This window comes from Centrocercus urophasianus, unplaced genomic scaffold, assembly GCF_019232065.1.
Source record: "Centrocercus urophasianus isolate 14NV4802_14NV808 unplaced genomic scaffold, USGS_Curo_1.0 seq_21, whole genome shotgun sequence".
Taxonomy (NCBI): Eukaryota; Metazoa; Chordata; class Aves; order Galliformes; family Phasianidae; genus Centrocercus; species Centrocercus urophasianus.
The window spans coordinates 15,457,839-15,477,547 of record NW_024884767.1 but is presented as its reverse complement, the minus strand read 5'-3'; the positions used below and the strand labels follow the sequence as shown (position 1 = coordinate 15,477,547).

At 35.9% G+C, this 19,709-nt stretch overlaps 1 protein-coding gene across 1 annotated transcript in view; it reads left to right on the top strand.

Annotated features, from left to right (window-relative positions):
• The window catches only part of MAN2A1 (mannosidase alpha class 2A member 1), a 115,066-nt gene that overhangs the window by 83,427 nt on the left and 11,930 nt on the right, over positions 1-19,709 (top strand). The window contains exons 16-19 of the mRNA XM_042822838.1: positions 1,632-1,746; positions 4,889-5,022; positions 6,127-6,268; positions 8,760-8,893. Of these exons, the coding sequence (XP_042678772.1) occupies positions 1,632-1,746; positions 4,889-5,022; positions 6,127-6,268; positions 8,760-8,893 (525 nt within the window). The remainder of the gene's footprint in view (positions 1-1,631; positions 1,747-4,888; positions 5,023-6,126; positions 6,269-8,759; positions 8,894-19,709) is intronic.

Genomic DNA, 19,709 nt, shown 5'->3' with positions numbered 1-19,709 from the left:
TTTGTTTTTCCTAAAGCTTTAACGATAAATGTGTGACTGGAAAGTCTTTGAGAGTCTCTTCCGCATTCTTTTTTATGCAGTACTTCATGAAATCTTCTCTGTGAATATACAAAGGAGCATGTTGCACTGTATCTACCTGTAATTATTCTTCTGGGTCATGTTGTGTATGGATATGTATGTACTTGTGATATTTTTTGTCTTCCTCAACATACTTTTGATCTTTTGAGTTATTACCCTGTCTGTCTTCTGATAACAGTGTGCATGTAGAAGGAAAATGGCTTTCTATTGACATTCATCAGAATACTTTTCAAATATATTTTTTCTTTTTTTTTAAATACAATGTTTTTAATGCTGTTTCTGTCTGGTACTTTCACAAATGTTGGTTTTTCTTTTTTTCTTTTTTGCTTAATTCTCGTTTTATTCGTTTTGTCTTTTACTTTTTTTTTCCTTTTGCCTATTTTTAACTTTTTACCTGAAGAAGATAGATCCAAAGAGACATTGTTGTGCTCTTTCAGTATTTAAAGGGCCTATAAATAAGGTGAAAACAGATCTGATTTTATCTGGTCTCATAGTGATAGTACAAGGGAGAATGGTTTTAAATTAAATGAAGGTAAATTCAGGTTGGATATTAGGAAGAAATTCTTCAGTCAGAAGGTGGTGAAGCACTGGGACAGATTGTAAAGAGAAACTGTGTATGCCCCATCCCTGGAGGAGGTGTTGAAGGCCAGATTGAATGGGACCTTCGGCAGCCTGATCCAGTGGATGGCAACTCTGTGCCCACATCAGGTGGGTTGGAACTGGATGATCTTTAAGGTCCTGTCCAACCCAAGCATTCCTATATTTCTGTGCTTTTTTAAAGCATATAGCATATACAGTCTAGTTTGAAATCAACTGTTTTTAAACTACTTGTGCTTAGCTGAGTCTCAGCATATGATGTGACTAAGTAGTTGCACTCTTTTGATAACCATTCAGCTAGTTTTTGAGAGAGGAAACACACTCTAACTTGACTTTTCTTACCTTTTCCCTGTTCTACCCTGAGTTCCAGGGAGCTGCCCAATCAGAGCAACTGCAGGTGCTTTTGACTTGCATTACCCCTTCTATTTTCAGAAAGATATGCATGCAGGTCTGTAAGACAGTGCAAAGGAACCTATAGGATGTGTACCACTGATAAAGTAAACTGTTGTCCAGCAGAAGACAATTAAACCCTCCATCTCCCATAAATGATGAAACTGTAGTATTTGATTGCTGATGAGCAAATATAATTTGCTATCATTAAGCTCATAGATATTATAGTAGTGCAGTACATTTTATAGTAGTATAGTACTGTGTTTGTAGGTCTTGTATCCATTAATCGTTGTAGAATACCTTTAAGATTTGTTATGATGGTTGTCGTAATTTCAAATAAAGGAAAAGTACAACTTAAAATTTTAAATAAATAAAATTTGGTGAATTTATGACCACCAATGATTAATTTTTTGCAGATTTTTAGGATACAATATGTTATTTAAAACAACCATAAAAGAAAAGACAAAAAAAAACCCAAAAACCTATGAGATAATTAAATTATGCACACCATTTTATGCAAATTTTTAAAATAATTAAATAATTTTGCCTTTTTTTTTTTTTTTCAGCCTTATATTTTTACAGATCCACCTACTGTAAGAGTTGCTCATGGAAGAATTTTCTCAGAAGTTGTATGTTTTTTCCACCATGTGACACATACCGTGCGACTCTATAATGTCCAGGGTAAGAGCTGTAAACTCAATCTCTCTCACTGGATTTTTTTTTGTGTTTTTCAACACTCTGGTCTTGTGTGTGAATAAAACTTCTGGCCTGTTACAAAAACATTCAGATTGAATTCTTAACTGGGTACGGTGCAATGAGTATGATCCTTTTGTGAGCCTTTTCCTAGCCATTAAGCTAACATGCTTAAACATAAAGATTTCTTGGAGATCTCTCAGTGTATAGATAGTATTATTTATATTATATTATCTATAAAGATATATAGATAGTATTATAGATATTATCAATACAGATAATCTATACAGGGTAGATTCTCAAGATGGGGTTCCTAATCTTTGTTGGGCAATCTAAGTACTATAGGTAGTTATAAGTTATGAAAATGAAAAACTCTATAATATATTTTGGTGATGATTAATGAATATGTTAATTTTCTTCATAGGTTCAGACTTACTGCCATAGGTACAGTGTCTTCTCTAAAATCACAAAGAGTGGTGACTTATCTGACATTAACAGCGAAGTAATTCTAGATCAAACTCTAGATCACTTCTCTTATGAATACAGTCCAAGATGTTACATTGTAATGTGTTGAAAATTCTGAAGAAAAATGTTTACACAAGATAATTTTACATGATCAATATGTAAAAAGGGTCAAGGGATGAAGACACTCTAGTCTAAATGTACTGAATTGCTGAAAATGCTTGAAGAGGTAAAAAGGGTCAAGGGATGAAGACACTCTAGTCTAAATGTACTGAATTGCTGAAAATGCTTGAAGGAGGTTATTTTGATATGTGGATTTTAGTAAACTAAACTGTCAAGCAAGAAGGAAAACTGCATAAAAAGGTTGTTTAAGGTAGTAAAGGGGAGAGAAAATACCTGAATGAATCACTTTCGTGTGTTGAATGAGGGGGTTTTGGAATAACATTTCTTTATAATATTCCTTTTTCTTTAATACGTTAGTACCTGCTAGAACTGTTATACTTCCACAGTTCACAAGAAATGAGCTGTCAATGAAAATCTTGCTAGCCATTTCCTAATGCCTAAGTTTTCCTCTCATCTAGACTGCACTAATTAGTTACGGGTTTTTTTTGTTGTTGTTGTTTTGGCAATTTGTGATTTCTAACACTGTTTCCAGTAATTATGTCATTACCTGTCCAGTCATTGTATTGATGTCCTGTACTATATTTCCAGCTGTTACAAGGAAAGATTACAACTTTTTAAATACAGTTTCACTTTACTTTTGTTATGTGTTTTTAATGTGGATTTCTTCATATGAAATGGCCTTTTGACTTTACGTCATTGTTGTAGTGAGGTCGGTATATTGGCTTGGTAAGGAAAACTATTTATGTAGTATTACTTTATTTAAGGAAGGTATCTTAAAGTCTCTGTAAATATATAAAGTAAAAAAGCAGGTGGACAGAAATATACACATGCACCTGTGTGTAAGCCATCGTCTTTTTAAATAGACGTGGTAATCCTAGTATAATTACCTACTTGGAAAGGGGTGCTGTTGGCTAATTCAGTTTGACAGAAGTTCTAAGTTTAAATTTAAATGGTTTATTTTCTTTCCATTAGCATCTGTGGTTGCTACCAGTGTAACTTTGTTATTTTTTCATCAGGCTACTTATATTTTATTACGTTCCATAATTGTATTTTCACACTAGCTCAAATTATGAAATGTGGGAGAACTGACTGTAATTCATGCTATATTCATTTTAAAATTGTAAAATGAAATCTTGTGTCTTTGTTCGTTGTCCGTGGTTTAATGGTCTTATTGCAAAATATTTGAAAAAGCCATGATTAAAATCAAAAAGAGTGGAACATGTGGATCCATCTTGCACACACTAGGCCTGGGAAAATACACTTACCTAAAACCAAATACTTTTCAGTTAGTACTGTGATATAATCACCATTGATAAATATTAGCTTTTTAACAGCTGCTGGTATGAATGAAGGTGAAGTTCAGGTTTTAAGAAAGAAAGATGAGGAAACAAATACAGACTTTAATACTCATCTCAGCTAGCAAAATCAAAAACCTGACTATATTTTACACACAGAACATAAAAACTGAAAGACGCAGACACATTCAGCATTCTATTCTTGAAAATTTCAGGGTGTTTAAGAATTTGCTAAAGTAACGACCTATCTGGGGAACATACTCTCAAATAAAATTGCCGTCTGTACTAGAAAATATGTAGGTAGGAAGAAAGAGATTGTACTAACCTCTGTGTGCTTAAGAACCTAGGAATTTTGTTGTGAACATGTTTTGCCCTTTTGCATAAGATTTGACTGCTTAGGAACCCAAACCATGTTGATGTTGCCCATGAATGAATTAACATATAGTCAGCAGTTGAAAAAAAGGAAGAATTCAGTAGCTAGGGTTTTAAATCTTCAAATTCTAAAAGACTGAAGTAATCAGTCACTTTCTACTATTCTCTGTTTACAACCTTTTAGGCAAGCACAGTATAATCTCTTGAGTGTCAAGAGAAATTTTTCTGTTGTTTGGCACATTCCTTTTTTAGCTCCTAGTTCTGTTAAACTACAGGAAGTGTGATCTTAAGCTGTTTGAAAGTCAGATTTTGGAAGAGGTGTGCAACTTTCAGCATACCACACTGGGAAAGTCTTATTGAGCATCTGTCTGCATGTTCAGATAGTTAATTTTCCCTTTAATAAGATGGGCAACTGTTACCCATTAGCAAAGATTTGCATCCTGATTGTCAGCATATCAGTGTTTGTTTCTGTCTTTCACTTTCCTTACAGAAGATTCTCTTTGTTTTGCTTAAAACAGAAAACAATCAAGATGCTGTGAACGATTCTTTTTCCAACATATTAGCTATTACAATTGAAAGTTGCGTGGTATTTTCTATTGATTTATCAGAACCTCCACTGATTCTTATCATGAATATTCTAATTGTTCAAGTTCTGTTTCTGTTCAAGGTTTCACACTGACTATTTAATGAGTACTGAATTAGAAGCATTTCTGTATCACGTGGTACAAAACTGACCTGACTTAAAATAGCTATTTAGATATGAAAGTAAAAATAGTAGAGGAAAACTGTATCATATTCTGTGATCACTGGAATTCTTATACCTGGCAATAGCTTTTAAAAATTTTAAGTTTTTTTGACAAGTGTCTTTTTTCGTTTAGGTGTGGAAGGCCAGTCTCTTGAGGTTTCCAATATTGTGGATATCAGAGGAGAATATAATCGTGAGCTTGCAATGAGAATTTCATCTGACATAAACAGTCAAAATAGATTCTATACTGATCTTAATGGATATCAGGTAATTATTCTCTACTAATTCTAAAAGGCTAAGGTCTCAGTTTTCAACTAATTTTAAAGAATGAATCATATTAATCAAACGCTCATGTTACAGTCAACTTTATCACTTAAAAGAGAAAAGACTTTTAGAGTGTATCCCTACTATAAAATTGGTTTAGATGAGATGATGTAGCAATTGTTTTCTTTCAGATTGCAATGTTCATTAACTATACCTCTGTATCCTTTAGAAAACAAGAAGTTTAATACAGCAACACACAATAAGCCTTTCTGCTATTCTTCTAGTATCTTGTGTGCCTTTTCTCCCTCACCTATTTGATTTGGGCCTTTGGTCTTACACTAAGTGTAAGCGTACTTCCCAGTAGAGTTACTGAGAATAACCTAGAGAACAAATATTTGATGCTGTGATAGAAATAAGTAGATGGTGCATTTTCAGAGTGTAATGATACACACTATTGGTAATACATCTGATGAAATAGTATGACTGTTATTCTTGGACTTCGAAGCACAGACGAAAGAAAGTGTATTTTCTTTTCCTGACCTTTCCTTTCTAAAAGTTGGTACTGTGAATGTACTAAAAGCATGCATGCTGTTCTGCTTGTTAGTGTGTAGGGCTGCATTTTGCTAGGGATAGTGAGTATTTAAAAATGAAAGTAATAATATTATTCATTTTCATGTACCATAAAGAAATTTCTCCAGTGCTTAAGTAAGTCCCCATTATATTCCAACAATTGCTTTTTCTGCTGTCTTGAATCTACTCACAGAATCTACTGCTGGCTCTCTCTACAGGAGAAAATATTTTTTCTCATTCTATAGTTGATTTTTCTTTTTTTTTTCTTTTTTTTTTTTTTTTTGAACATCCCCTTGATGAATCTTTCAGTTTTGAAAAAATGTTCTTTGATCTGAAAGTACATTGAAGTTATCATTTCCAAATAGGTAGTTCTAGCCACAAATCTCTAAAAAGCTAAATAATACAGTTGAATGGATACTTTGGTGCTGGTTGTCAATCATTTCTTCTAAAGCACATATGGGATTGATGTCTGAGAATGTCTTTGAAATTCAAATGGATAAAAAATATATTTTATCAAAGTCTGTGTATGTACTGTAGATCCAGCCCAGACTGACGATGAGCAAATTGCCTCTTCAAGCAAATATCTATCCTATGACTACAATGACTTATATCCAAGATTCTGGTTTTCGTTTGACACTTCATTCAGCTCAATCTCTAGGTGTTGCAAGCTTGAAAAATGGTAAGTAAGAGATAGATATTACAAAGATCTTTCCATTGTTATCTGAAATAGTCAGTTCATTCAGAGATTACTACATTAGGATACCTACTCATATTTGAAGAAAATAAATAAGGTTCTCCAGCTGTGACTGAGTTTTTATATATTTCCATTAAGTAAGCAGGTGATGAAGACAAAATCTTCAGAGGCTCAATTGTTTGAAATAGAGTATTTGTGCTTTAGCTTAGTCTATGCATCACAAAATTACATGCAGCCTGCAAGATGCAGAGAAAAGTCCTCTGTCTTCAAATCAGGGAGTTGAGGTAGTGCTGTATGCAGTATTACAGATAAACATCAGGGAGAAATTGTCTTTCTGTGAGCACTGGTTTAATCAAGTTGAGGACGTAAGAAATTTTTCCCCTAACCCAGTTAAATCAAAGAGCAGAAGATGTATTCCACGCTTTTTAGTGGTATTAATCATTTAATTGTCTGACTGTTTTTAGCAAACTGTTATGTCACCTAAGGTCCAAGAACTAGTTAGCAACATAAAATATTTACTTTGCATCCACTATAAGATGATGAATGCATTCATCTCACTTGTTATCATTAAATAATGTTTTATAAAATTACTGTGTTCACCATATTTCTCCTGAGGATATTTGAGACTCCTTAATAGAGAACAAAAATGAAGCTGAAAGTTCTTTGGCTATGCTCAGTGTTTTGTGACAATTTTTTTGAAGGGTACTGGAAGAAAAATCAAAAGCATTACAATTGAAGTGGATGCCTTAAGTAGCAGACAGTATGTCTCAAGGCATAACTCACCATTTGAATTTTTCTGAACAGCTGATTTTTTTCCTCTTCCTGTGTTAGAGAGGCAGTTTCTTACTATGAAACAGTTAATTCATATACTGTTAGACAGTCACAGTAGTTTGGAGTTGGATTTCTTACTGAACAGTTATCAGTCTTCAGTATCAGCTTCTAAGAGATTTGATCAAAACCCATAAAATGCATTTGCTGTGTCTTTATTGCTACTTTTCTGGCTCTCTTTCCATTTGTGGGATTGGATGTGTAATCTTTCTTTTAATGTTAGATGTTGAACATCATTCACGATATGTCGCATCCCGTTCTGCTCTAATTCACTATTTAGTTGATTGTCCTGCATGCACTAAGAAAGACCACCTCCAACTAGATCACATCTACCACTGCGAAATGGCCTTCCCTGCAGTCTAATGGGTAATTAATGGAGTAGCAGTAATCACTTGTGTCCTGGAGCCTCACAAAATACTTCTAATTCCATTTTAAGCCAGAGGTTTTAGCATCATTTTTCTTCAACCCAATTTTGAGATGGTTTTTACCTGACTTCAGCAGTGCTGATTATTTTGTTTTTATGTTCTGTACATGTTCTGAATGTTATGTACACAATCACCTTATAAATTATGAGCTGCATTTTGTCACCTGTCACCTCCTAGCTTCTTAAAGAATGCTGGAAACTTGTTTGTATCATTTCAGATCTTAATATCCTAAGCATTCTTTGAAGACTTTAATGAAAATTTATCATGTATTCTCTTATTGTGGTTCTAGCTTTTTTCAGAGACGTGCTACATTTGTCTTTCAACCCATATTCATACTGCAATCTATGAAAACTTACTAAATTGAATTAAACTTACTAAATTAAATTACAATCCTAGCTTTATTTCACAGTTCTAAGTATGATGGTTTTTCATAAATTTCCATCTAAATTCTGATCTGGGTACAAAAAATCTGTTGCTTTTGATCTTTTGTTGGGCTATTTTTGTGAGGGAAAGGGAGAACCAGTATTTAGGAAGATAGGAGATGTATAATAACCTCAATTACATACCCTGAGCTGCATTCCCTCTGGAGTTACAAATATACAAATAAACTTATCTTCCATAAGGGTATTTATGATTTAGCATCATGAGAAAAGAGGTATTCTCAATGGCAGTGCTATAGTTCAGTGTGTAAACTCAGATATTTATACTTAGTTTTCATCTGGTATTTTCCTTTTTCCCTCAAGTGAAAAAAGAGTTTATGTTATGGTATTTACTATTAGTATTGCCTACCTGCTTTTTCTTTAAAACAATTTAAAAAAAAAGAAGTGCAATGTTTTGTGTAGCATTAGACGAAACATTTTACGATGCGTTAGCTGATGTTCCAATAGAAAGGATCTCTCTGCAGCTACGTGAGGTGATTCTTCTCTTGATATTTGTTGCAAGAACTGGTTAACAGTTTTTCATGCGAAATTTCAGTGCAGAGAACTATGTTAAAAATTTCACTAAACCTTCTATTGGATTATACACTAAAATTTTGGAAGATTACAGCCAAAATCATAGAGTATTCTTATTATCAGTCCTAACAATTTGAATCTACTATTTATCCTCTGTATGAATGAGAGAAATTGTGATTTTTATATTTTATACTTCAGAATATTTTTCTACTTTTAATAGAAACCTGTCATACTTCTGTTACCACTACAGTTTTTACATTGTATTTTCAGGCCAATTGGAAGTAATCATGGATCGTCGACTTATGCAGGATGACAACCGTGGCCTTGGACAAGGTGTCCAAGATAACAAGATTACAGCTAATGTCTTCCGACTTCTGCTTGAAAGAAGGCATGGAACAGATGTGGTAGGAATTACTGCCTGGATTTTTCTGTCTGGTTAAGATATGAATTTTTATTTCTGTTGTGAAAGTGGTGAGCTTAGTAAAGAAGACTTTCAGTGAGCTTCTCTAGGGAGTTTTCTGAGATTGCTTGCACATTCTTACCATAAGCTCTACATCTTCAACAATTTATCACAGAAATACCTCCTTTCTTACCCTTGCCTTCCTCCCTTATCTGTCACCTGGATAAGAGGTGATAAGTGTTTTATATATTTTGGAGATTATGTATATTTATTGCGTTACTAGCAAGTCAGTTTAAACAGTTCACTTTATACTTCAGTGCATCACTGAGGTACTGTTGTGAATGTTTCTTTAAATATGAATTGCCTTTTTTTTCTGTTTTTCCGAGAAGCTTGGTAAGGAGATTGGTAGTTAGTGAGACTTTTTCTTATCAAAGTTTAATGAAACTGGAACAGTGGTGAAAAATAATTTGGAATGAATGGGTGGAACAAAACTGAACTTAAATTTCTTGGGAAATAAAATTTAACAAGAAATATTTAGATCTAGAAGTAAGTCTCCTCAGCTCACTGTGGTTTTGGGAAAATAGAAACAAAAAAAAACCCTTTCTTTTCTTGTACATCTTGTTTTAGTGTTTTATATATTAATCTTTTTAGTTAACTGTTCTTTCCATTTTTCTCCTTTCTACGATTAGAAAAGGATAAAATGAAAAGTACATTTTTGTACTGAGACAGTAGAATCATGATGACAGCACTGAGTAGATTTTGAAGTTGTCACATGGCTTAAGATGAGTAGTTGTGTACTGAAGTGCTAATTAATATGCAGATAAATGGAAATAAATTCTGCTTTATAGTAGATACCACCAAGCACTGTGAGAGGTTGATAATATCAAGCCTAGAGCTAATTTCCAACATGATTGACATTTTTTTCAGGTTGCACATATCGCTATAATTTTCTAGTTCCTCGTCCTGTGTAATGTAGGTAGTACACTGACAGTTACCAATGTGGTTTGGAAATAGCTGATCCACTGAAGTGCTGGAAACGTAGCTTTGACAGCAGTAGTTGTTACCATCTTGACAAGAAGAGACCTGCAGAGAGATCTATGCTCCTTCAATACACTTTTTAGTACCCAGAGTAATAATATTAAGTAAATTAATTATTGAATTAAAATAATTAAATTGAAATGTGAAGCAAGTAAAATACAATTACTGGACACAGAAAACAATTTTTATATATCAAGTATATTAGGGGACTACCGGAGTAGCGTGCCATTAGTGCCATGGTGCTTGCATCTGCACTGTGTGCAGTTCAGCTATTTTCCACAGAATCATAAAATACTTTCATAGGTACCTCCTGAAGTCTTACTGTCCAGACCTTGCTCAAAACAGATCTACTTCTATATCAGAAGAGGCTTAAAAATGATTCAAAGGACTAATCATTGTAACACACCAGTTGCATATTTGTAAGGGAGCTTCTTTGATACTTTTCCTCTAAAAGAAAGCTAGTGTATGCACACACAGACTGCTCTGCAAAATGACATGGGTTATTTTATATTTAGTGGGTTGTTAATTGTGATTGACCATCAGTTTGAACTCAGAACTGCATCTTTCTGATGTTAGATCTGGACTTCCTCATTAGTATTTTAGCTTTCTGATTCTTGAAAATTTTCAAACATCTGTTACGTTTTCTGATTCTTGTAACTTTCAGATGTGTTGAAATAAGGAAGGGGGAGTACTCCCTGTCTCAATGTTTTCTAAAATATACAAATACATTTTTACTGCATTGTTACTCAGGAGGTGGTTGTTAGAATCATTTAATAATAGCCCTGTCAGAAGAGATTACGGAGAAATTACGTGTAGTTTATGTATGTGATGGGATGCACTGTGTGACTCATACACTGACCTTAATTTTGTTGTCAAGACCTGTCTTGTTATTTACTTAAGGAACAGTGGAAGGAAGGAGAGATTTTTGATTACTTGGCATCTATGTCAGTACAGGCTTTTCCTAAAGTGGTTTCCAATTTAATTCTGTCTCTTCTCAAAAAAAGTTCTTAGGAGTAGGAGTCTTTCTGCTCTTTGTGAAACTCTACTTGGGAGAAGGAATGCAATTGAAGTGTGGGATATGAAGGTTCTTTAAGATGAACTGAAATAAGTGTGCATCACGTTAATGTAGTTGCTGTAGCCTAATCCTAGTGTTTCCTGGATATTGTCTGTTGAATTTTAGCTCATCTCACCAGTAATAGATATTCATGCTGATACCACCTCCATGCAATTGGCTTCAGGTTATTTTCGAAAGGCAAATGGGATCCTGGGCTCCATCAGGAGAGGGGTGGTCAGCAGGGACAGGGAGGTGATTGTCCCTCTCTACTCGGCTCTTGTGAGGCCCCATCTGGAGTACTGTGTCCAGGTGTGGAGCCCTCAGTACAAGAAAGACATTGAGATTTTGGAAAGGGTCCAGAGGAGGGCGACTAAGATGATCAGGAGGCTGGAGCACCTCCCCTATGAGGACAGGCTGAGGGAGTTGGGCTTGTTCAGCCTGGAGAAGAGAAGGCTGCGTGGTGACCTCATTGCAGCCTATCAATACCTGAAGGGAACCTACACCCACGAGGGGAGTAAACTCTTCAAAAGGGCTGACAACAGCAGGACTAGGGGAAATGGATCGAAGTTGAAGGAGGGAAGATTTAGGTTGGATGTTAGGGGGAAGTTCTATACAAGGAGAGTGGTTAGGCCCTGGAACGGGCTGCCCAGGGAGGTTGTGGATGCCCCGTCCTTGGACGTGTTTAAGGCCAGGTTGGACGGGGTCCTGGGCAACCTGATCTGAATGTGTGTGTTTGGTGGCCCTGCTAGGCAGGGGGGTTGGAACTACATGATCCTTGAGGTCCCTTCCAACCCGGGTGATTCTGTGTGATCTGTGTGATTCTGTGATTAAGTGATTTTGCCCAGTGCCCTGAATTTGGATACTACAAAAAATGTATTAACTGATAGTATTGTACATTAAGTAAGCTGTGTACATAGCAAGAGCTGGACAAATCCCATTTCACTTTCAATTACATTCATCTGATTTACTACTAACTTTGTCTCTGAGCCCTCTGTTAGTGTTATTAATATGCTTTGATACAAATTCTAGATACACTTTCTCCTAGATGTAACTTTTTCTGCTTACATTCATTTTGTCCTTGCAAGCATTGATTGGCTCTGCACATCTTTCTGACTTTTTTCTTCTCATATTCATTCCTCTTTTCCTCAGATTGTTCAGGAAGAATCAATTGCATTTTGTTTTTAAAGGGATCATTATGTTATCTGAAAATGAAACAGAGCACAATTATTAGTACTGGTCTGTCAAAATACTAAATGCTGCTTTATTTTTGAAAATATAGCCTTTATATTATACTTATTATAAAATTCATTAAAAATAAACCTTAGTGCCTTTTTTTTCCAAGCCTCAATGTTTTATATTAGTATAAGAATGGGAATGGCACGTAATTTGTATGAAGAAGTAATATATTTATTTCATCAATTGTGTTGTTGGAGAAAAAGATGCTATTCCAAGCAGACATGTTCTTCTTCATGTTGGTATTTTGTACCTTAGCTTGACTTGTTCAGCTTTTATAAGTGGGTTTATAGCGTAGTTTCAAGCAAAGAGCCAGTAGCTCAAAAATCTGCTTTGATTTGGGGAAGGTTTTTAGAGAAACAGTTTTACAGGCTGTTAATAAAATCACAAATATGTGGCAGTCATATAATCAAACTCCTTTTTTCTCCATCACATACAGCTGTTCTTTTTTCTTATGGTCAGTACCACTTTCTCTGAAAATATATGCCTGATTATATAACCATTTGTCTGATTATTGAGTTGTATTTGCCTCTTATATGAAGTGCCTATCTGTAATGCATGTACATACTTCATGCACTAGCTGTTTACTGTACACTGCTATTCATTAGCATACTTTAGCAAGTGTAATTGTGAATGGTTTTGGGCCGCTTTGTCCCAGTTTCATAACTAACGGAGCAGAGGGACACAGACCTACACCACGGGAGAGGAGGAAGGGAAAAAGGGGAAAAGGTAAGGAGATGGGCCTAAAAATAAAAACAGTGGCTAATAGAGAAAACTAATTTACTAAGTATGACAGTGGAATGCGAGATAACACGATATCATACAATATAATTGGAAATGAAGCTGGTAAATCAAATAAAATGAGAGAGAGTGTTCAAAACCAAAGGCCTTGCTGTGACACTGAAGGCGTGACAGCTAGGAAGCACATATTACAGAGGTGAGCAGTGAAAGGAGGGACAGTCTCATGATGCAGTTTTAACTTTCCTTCTAAATGGAAAACAGGAATAAAACAGTAAAAGTCTTCTGGGATACGTAGTTCTCTTCTAAGAACCAGTTTCCTGGAAATATTGACAATCCACAGAACTGGAGCATTAATTCTTTAACTCCCTGATTTTATGATGTGAAATACCAGTAACAAAAATTGTAAAACTATGACAGCATGAACGCATCTGCAGTGAATTATATTATTTTCTTGGGTTGTTTCATTTATCTTCTTTCGTGTATACTCGTCTGCCAATTCTTTTCAGAAAGATAGTATTTTATTTCAATAGTATGTTTAGTATTAAAGCTTCGTTTCTCCATTCCTAGCCAATGTAACTGGCCAAAGTAGGAAAGTATGTCTCTTTGAAGGCTACTCTGAGTTGGTGCAATTTGAAATCTAAACTTTGCTGTATGTCATGTTCTAGGATGGCCAGGTCATTTGCTCTGCAAGTTCTTATGGTATAACAGAGTTCTTCGTTAAGGAAAGAGAGATGCTGCAAGTCAGGCTTCTTTTCCTTATATTCTCAAGTAATATAAATCCTAATGGTATGATCTGTTTGCATGTGGAACAGGTAGTTTCTATCAACATGAAGAAATTCCCATCAGCAGCAAATTTCTGGTGCAGATAGCTTCACTGGAGATAAAAATAGTACGTACTGATCTATATTATTCTTCTGTCATCATGATCACTTTGGCAAGCTACTTCCTACTTGTGTAGCACAACTCCAGAAAATTTCTGATTTCTGTTCTGTCATCCTCTGGGACAGCAGAAGTTCATCCCAGTCAACTGGAAGCAGTATCTTGCACAGTGTCCCTTCCACATCTCTGGCATGCATTAATTCTTTGGATATTAAGTCAGTTCTTCTTACTCTTGCACCATTACTGGAAAACACAAACATTAAGAGTAATATAAAATATATCAAATTGGAGGGAGAGGCTATGAATGAAGTATAAAATTCTTTCATTGCTCAAAATGTGTGTTGTTATACTTTTTGTGCAACGTTATGGATGACTTCATACTTGTCAACCACTAAATATTATAGTATGCTTCTGATCATGGTGGCTAGTTAATTTTTTTTTGCTCTTTTGTAGCTGTTGGGCAAATAATCCGTTTATAGAATGTGATTGACATTATGGCATCTGATTAAAGATTAATTAAACACGAGGACCTCACAGTGATCAAGGGACCAGCAAAAAATGACAGCAACCCCAGGAACCTAGTTAGGGAGTAATGTGGAACATTGAATTGGCTACTCTTGAGACTGCTGAAGGTCACTTAGTTTCTTACTAGTGTGAATTTCAACAGCATGATTCAGCAGAAATCACTTTATTAAGACTAAGGAGGTGATTGCCTGTAAGTATGCCAGACTTGAGGGATTTGGGGAGGGGAAGAACTGTGTTCTTCACAGGAATTAGATGGAAAAGGGGAATAAAAGGGTGCGTGCTTGGTTACTACAGACAATCCTATTTCTGTGTGAGTGCATCATTTACTCTGAGCCTATGAGAACAGTTGGACAGTTTCAGATCAGTCTAAGGAACGAGTAAGGGATCTACTGGTTAACTGATGGAGAAAAAGGCCATGAGACTAAGAGAAAAAAAACAACAGTACTAGCTGCCAGGTAGTGGGAAGGCCTTTATTCTGTGTGTGCATGTGAACTGCTAGCAAACTTGAAGCTGGTGTGTAAGGAGCCTGTACCAGAAATGATGTAAAGACTGATATAGTGAGTGGTTAAGAGGCCTAAGATTCAAGCCTGTATACCAGACAGACTTAAAGTCCACACTATTGAGCATCAGTGGATATTAAGTTAATACAATGATGATGTTTCACCAGTGAACTCTAGGCCTCATCAGCTGTAGGATCAAGTCAGGTCTATTCTGTTTATGTTTGAGTGCTCTGTGGGTTCTGTTGAAGGCTCTGTTTTCATTTGTGTGGCTAGCCAAGTAAGTGGTGTGTTTGTGTGTGCCTGTTGAGGGTACAGGCCTTGCTTCTGCTTGGAGTGGGAAAGCAGGACCACAGCAGTCTTTTGAACTAGGATAAGAGTGGTCTTAGAGACCAGCAAGTTTGACTCTAATGGCCTGGGAAAAATAAATTTCCTGAGGACAAAGTACCCTCATGGGTACCTGACAGACCCTCATAATTTTTGTGTCATTTATCTTCAGGGACCCCTTTCAGCTTGTATTTTTAGTGTACCCTCCAAGTAAAGATAGTGAAAATATTCCATTCTCACAGGTAAAGACCTAGCATGATCCTTAAAAAGTCTTGAAACATGTTACTAAATTAAGCAAGAATTTTTGTCCCCCAAGATTTCAGGAAAGACATAGTGCTTTACTATAGCAGAAAATAATCTGCATTAGTATCCTTGTTCAGAGGCTTCATAAGATTTCAGGACAGCTTCGTGTTCAGAAGTCAAGTTCCTGGCTGATACTTCTGATGGCAGTTTATCCAGATTTTTCTAAGAGCATAATTCGATCTAGATGACCTGTTCTTTTATAAGTATTTGCATATTGCTCAGCTGAAGAGCAATCTTAATCTTAAGATTTTAACTGTTCCAAAATCAAGGAAGGTCTTATCTCCTTGTCTGATTTTTACTCAATTGTAGTGTATCTTTACTACCACTGGCAAGGGTGAAAACTGCTAGAAGTGATGAACAGTGTTTTCTTCAACGTGTGGTTGCATTCGCCAAATATGGCCAGTACTCTTTGTCACTGAAAAGGGGTTATTCATCTCAGAAGAAAAAAAGTTTTTTCTGTTACTTCTTGCTTTTGAAGTAGATGAAAGTTTGGAGATTCATTGTAGGCTGAGGAAGATCTGAATATGCTTTTCACAAATGGATAATTCAAAACTGTGAATAATGTAATTACTTCAGAAGGAAGATCGGTGTAAGTATGTAAACATGCAAGATCCTTTTATCTAGTCTGGATTAGTGTCTATTTGCTGTTTGTTCCACTATCAGTGGAAACTCCATGTAATATTCTTATTGCCTTCTCAAAAACACTAGTTTTTATGGACACAGTAAATTGTAGTTCTAGACAGAGATGGAAAGGAAAGGAAAGCTGTACATCCGTATCTGGATGACTTCTAGTGAAATCAGAACTTGACATGATCTTTTTTTTTTTTTTTTGTGCAATTTTGTATAAGTTTAAAGAAAGTGCATTAGATTTTTACATCCAGGCCATCTTGCATGTATAGCCTACTGTAAAGTTGAAACAGGTTAGTGCTTGAGTAATGAAATCAAATAAAATCAGTTCCAAAGAAAATCTGAATTTTCATACAAAGTTGGGAGCTACAGGGCAATGTGTAGGAAGTTTGCATAATCTTTTCACTCTTCCAGTTTACAGACACTTTTCAAATGGAGAACACTTTACATAGGTAAGGATTCAAGGTTTTTGGGTTTTTTTTTGCTTTGTAATGTGTGTATTTTAAAGATAAAGCAGAGTACTTAACTGTCATGGATTTTTGCCATATTGATATAGTCAATGATATTGTCTGTCATTATGCCGATAAACATGTTATTATGATATCACCTGTATAGTTTCCTACATAGAGGCAGTATCTCAGCTGACCAGAAACAGATTGTTAGTCTTTGAATTTCACAGAAAAACAAATTTTTCTTTCCTTATTTTTCTTTGAGAAGCCTTAGATTCTTTAGCTGACCATCTCAGTTTCCGTCTGTTGCTAGGTTATGATGGAGAAATATTTAATAGCATTGCCTGTCTTTGTTTTGTAACTAGAAATGCTCTGAAGAGTCTTTTTACTTCACAGATTGTATTTTCCAGCTCAGGAACATTCTTCTGCTGCCAGTGAATTTTCGTAGTCTATGAAAGTTAATAAAATTTGTTTCTTCACACAACATGAAAAGAAGTGAAGGGGTATTTCCTTTCAGGAATAGTACAAGTGTTTTCTGCATTCCTTCATTTTGCAGGCACAGAATTCTGTTTCTTTCTAGATTTTATTGGAATGCACTGAGATCCAAATCACTATCCACATTTCAGCAGCTCAGTCAGATTGTTTGGATGCTTGGTGTAGTTTTAGAGTTTTTATTTGTGTGGAAATATCTTTCCACATTTGCGCTGTTCTTCGTAGAGAAGTATCTAAAGGAAAACTGAATAATCAAGATTTGTGATTTGATATTCTGTCTGCCCTGGCTTGCTTTCCCTAATTTTTTGCATAGGAAATTTAAGATTACTTGCCTTTTGAAAAGTTAATTGTTTCTCTTTTAGCTCAGTTTGAAGTCCAATTATCAGCTGTTTCAGTTTTACTGTATTCTATTCTGTTCATTCTTCCATTCAATTACTAAGTGATTTCTGAAGAGTTTAATTAGTGTTTTTTTCCCCTCTAATTAAAGACCCCAGTTCCTCGATTCAAACTCTTAACAGAAAAGTGTTTGAGACTTTTCTTAATGTGTCCCATTCTTCTTTTATTGATAGAATAGCTCTTGTCTGCTATAAGGGCGCATGCTAGAGTTGAGGCCATCTTTAGAATTTGTTGTACACTGTAACATAGTGTTATATTGGAGTCTGTTTTGCTTTATTGTTATGTTGTTGTAGTAGTAGTAGTTGTTGTTTTGTTTTTCCCATGAATCTGAGAATTCAGAATTATTCAACTTACTTTTGATGACAAAGAAAGAACCAATATGAGGATTTGTGTACATCTTTGTAAAATCATTGCAGGGTTAAATTTCAGAGCGATTGTTTCCAATCAGATAATTGTATGTGAGCGTGCTACAAGGTAGTTCTAAAAAGCAGTATTTAGTTTGATTAGAAGAAATTAAGCCAGCTGTATCAGTGGCATTGATTTCTTCACGTCCAACCTGACATGGCATCAGCAGAGTACTGCTGGAAACTACACACACAGCGAATGTTTATGCAGAGTAACTGTTCTTACAAATCTGCTCTGTTTACAGGAAAAAAGCCTTCCCTTCTTTGTATTTCTACAGAGTCCTATTTAAATGTTATATCATTTAATTAAGAAGGGAAGGCAATTCCAATCCTTTTGTGAATGTAATGCTTATAGGGGAGGGAATTGGGCTTTGAGGTGTTCCTTCTGGAATTTTTGTAACAGCAAACTTGGTGATGTTCATAAAACCCCTTTCCTTTATTTAGTCTTCTGGCAGGTTTTGGCACTTGCTTCACTCTCCATTCTGTTGACTGCAGCTGTTCTGTTGGTGCAGATTGACGTCCCAGATATGGGAACACAAGATGCGTCATAAAATCTCCATCTTAGTGCAGCTTTTGAAAGTTTGAATGTTGATAATGCTCAAGTTGAATGTTTCTGACGGTGATAAAACATCTAAACACTTCAGGAGCAAAGATGAGTGAAATTGATTCAGCTCTGATTCTGCATTTGCCAGAGTCCCTCAAGGTCGTTTTCCTGCAATCTTCAGTTACTTCAATAATCTAGGAGGTTAAGAGCCACTCTTTGTGTTTCTGATCAGAGTTCCCTGACTACTTTGTCCATGACAGTAAATGGTTCTCTCCAGCTTATATTCTTCTTGAAAGTTTTCAGTGTCTTTACTTTCATCTCTTCTGGTTTCTCAACTGAGACTGATTTTACTGCATCTTTACAGTAAAAAATACCTTCTTTTTTAAAATTTACAAGGGCTGCTCTGAAAGTAATGCTTCCTGTTTTATTATGTTTGCCCACGATGTCAGAGGCAGATGTTGGTGGTATGGCAGTAAAAGTTAAACCTGACCACCAATATTTTGGTATATTGTTGCTATGTGACAGATGGCAGCAGAGGAAGTTTGGCAGTGTGGTGTCTGACATGGAAGTGTGTGTGAAGCAAAGGTGGGTCATTGAATTCCTCCATGTGGAAATAATGGCATCTGTTGACATTCGTTGATCCTTGCCAAACAGGCTCGTGTTCATTTCTAGCAAAAATGCATAGCTATATTGAAAAATAGTGTAGCTGAGAATTTGCTCTATCAGAAGTTAGTTAAAACCATGTTATCAAGGGCATTGTGCAAATGCCTCCTTATCACTGATAGGTATGGGACATCTGCTGCCTCTCTAGGAAGAGTGGTCCAGAGGTTGATCACCCTCATGATAAAGAAATTGTTTCAGTTCTCGGTCTGACCCTTCTCTGGCTCTGCTTTGTGCCATTCCTGCATGTCCTGCTGTAAGCTTCCAGGAGTAAAGCCCATCTCCTTCCTCTGCTTCCCCTCCTCAGAAAGCTGCCAAGAACAGTGAAATCACCACTTGGCCTCCTCTTCTCCAGGCTAGACAGCCCAGTGTCCTCAGCCTTTCCTCACAGGGGATGCCTGCCAGCCCTGTACCAACTTTGCTCCTCTGGATACTTTCAAGAACCATTTTTGTACTTTTCATATTTTGCAGCCCGGCACAGTATTAAAGGTGAGGCTGCAGCATCACTAAGCACAATGGAGAATCTCTTCTTTTGCCCAGCTGGCTGTGCTATGTTTAATCCATTATGTGGTATTTCCTTTCTGACTGCCAGGGCGCACTGCTGCTTATGCTGAGCTGCTGTTAGCAGCACCCCCAGGACCTTTCCTGCTG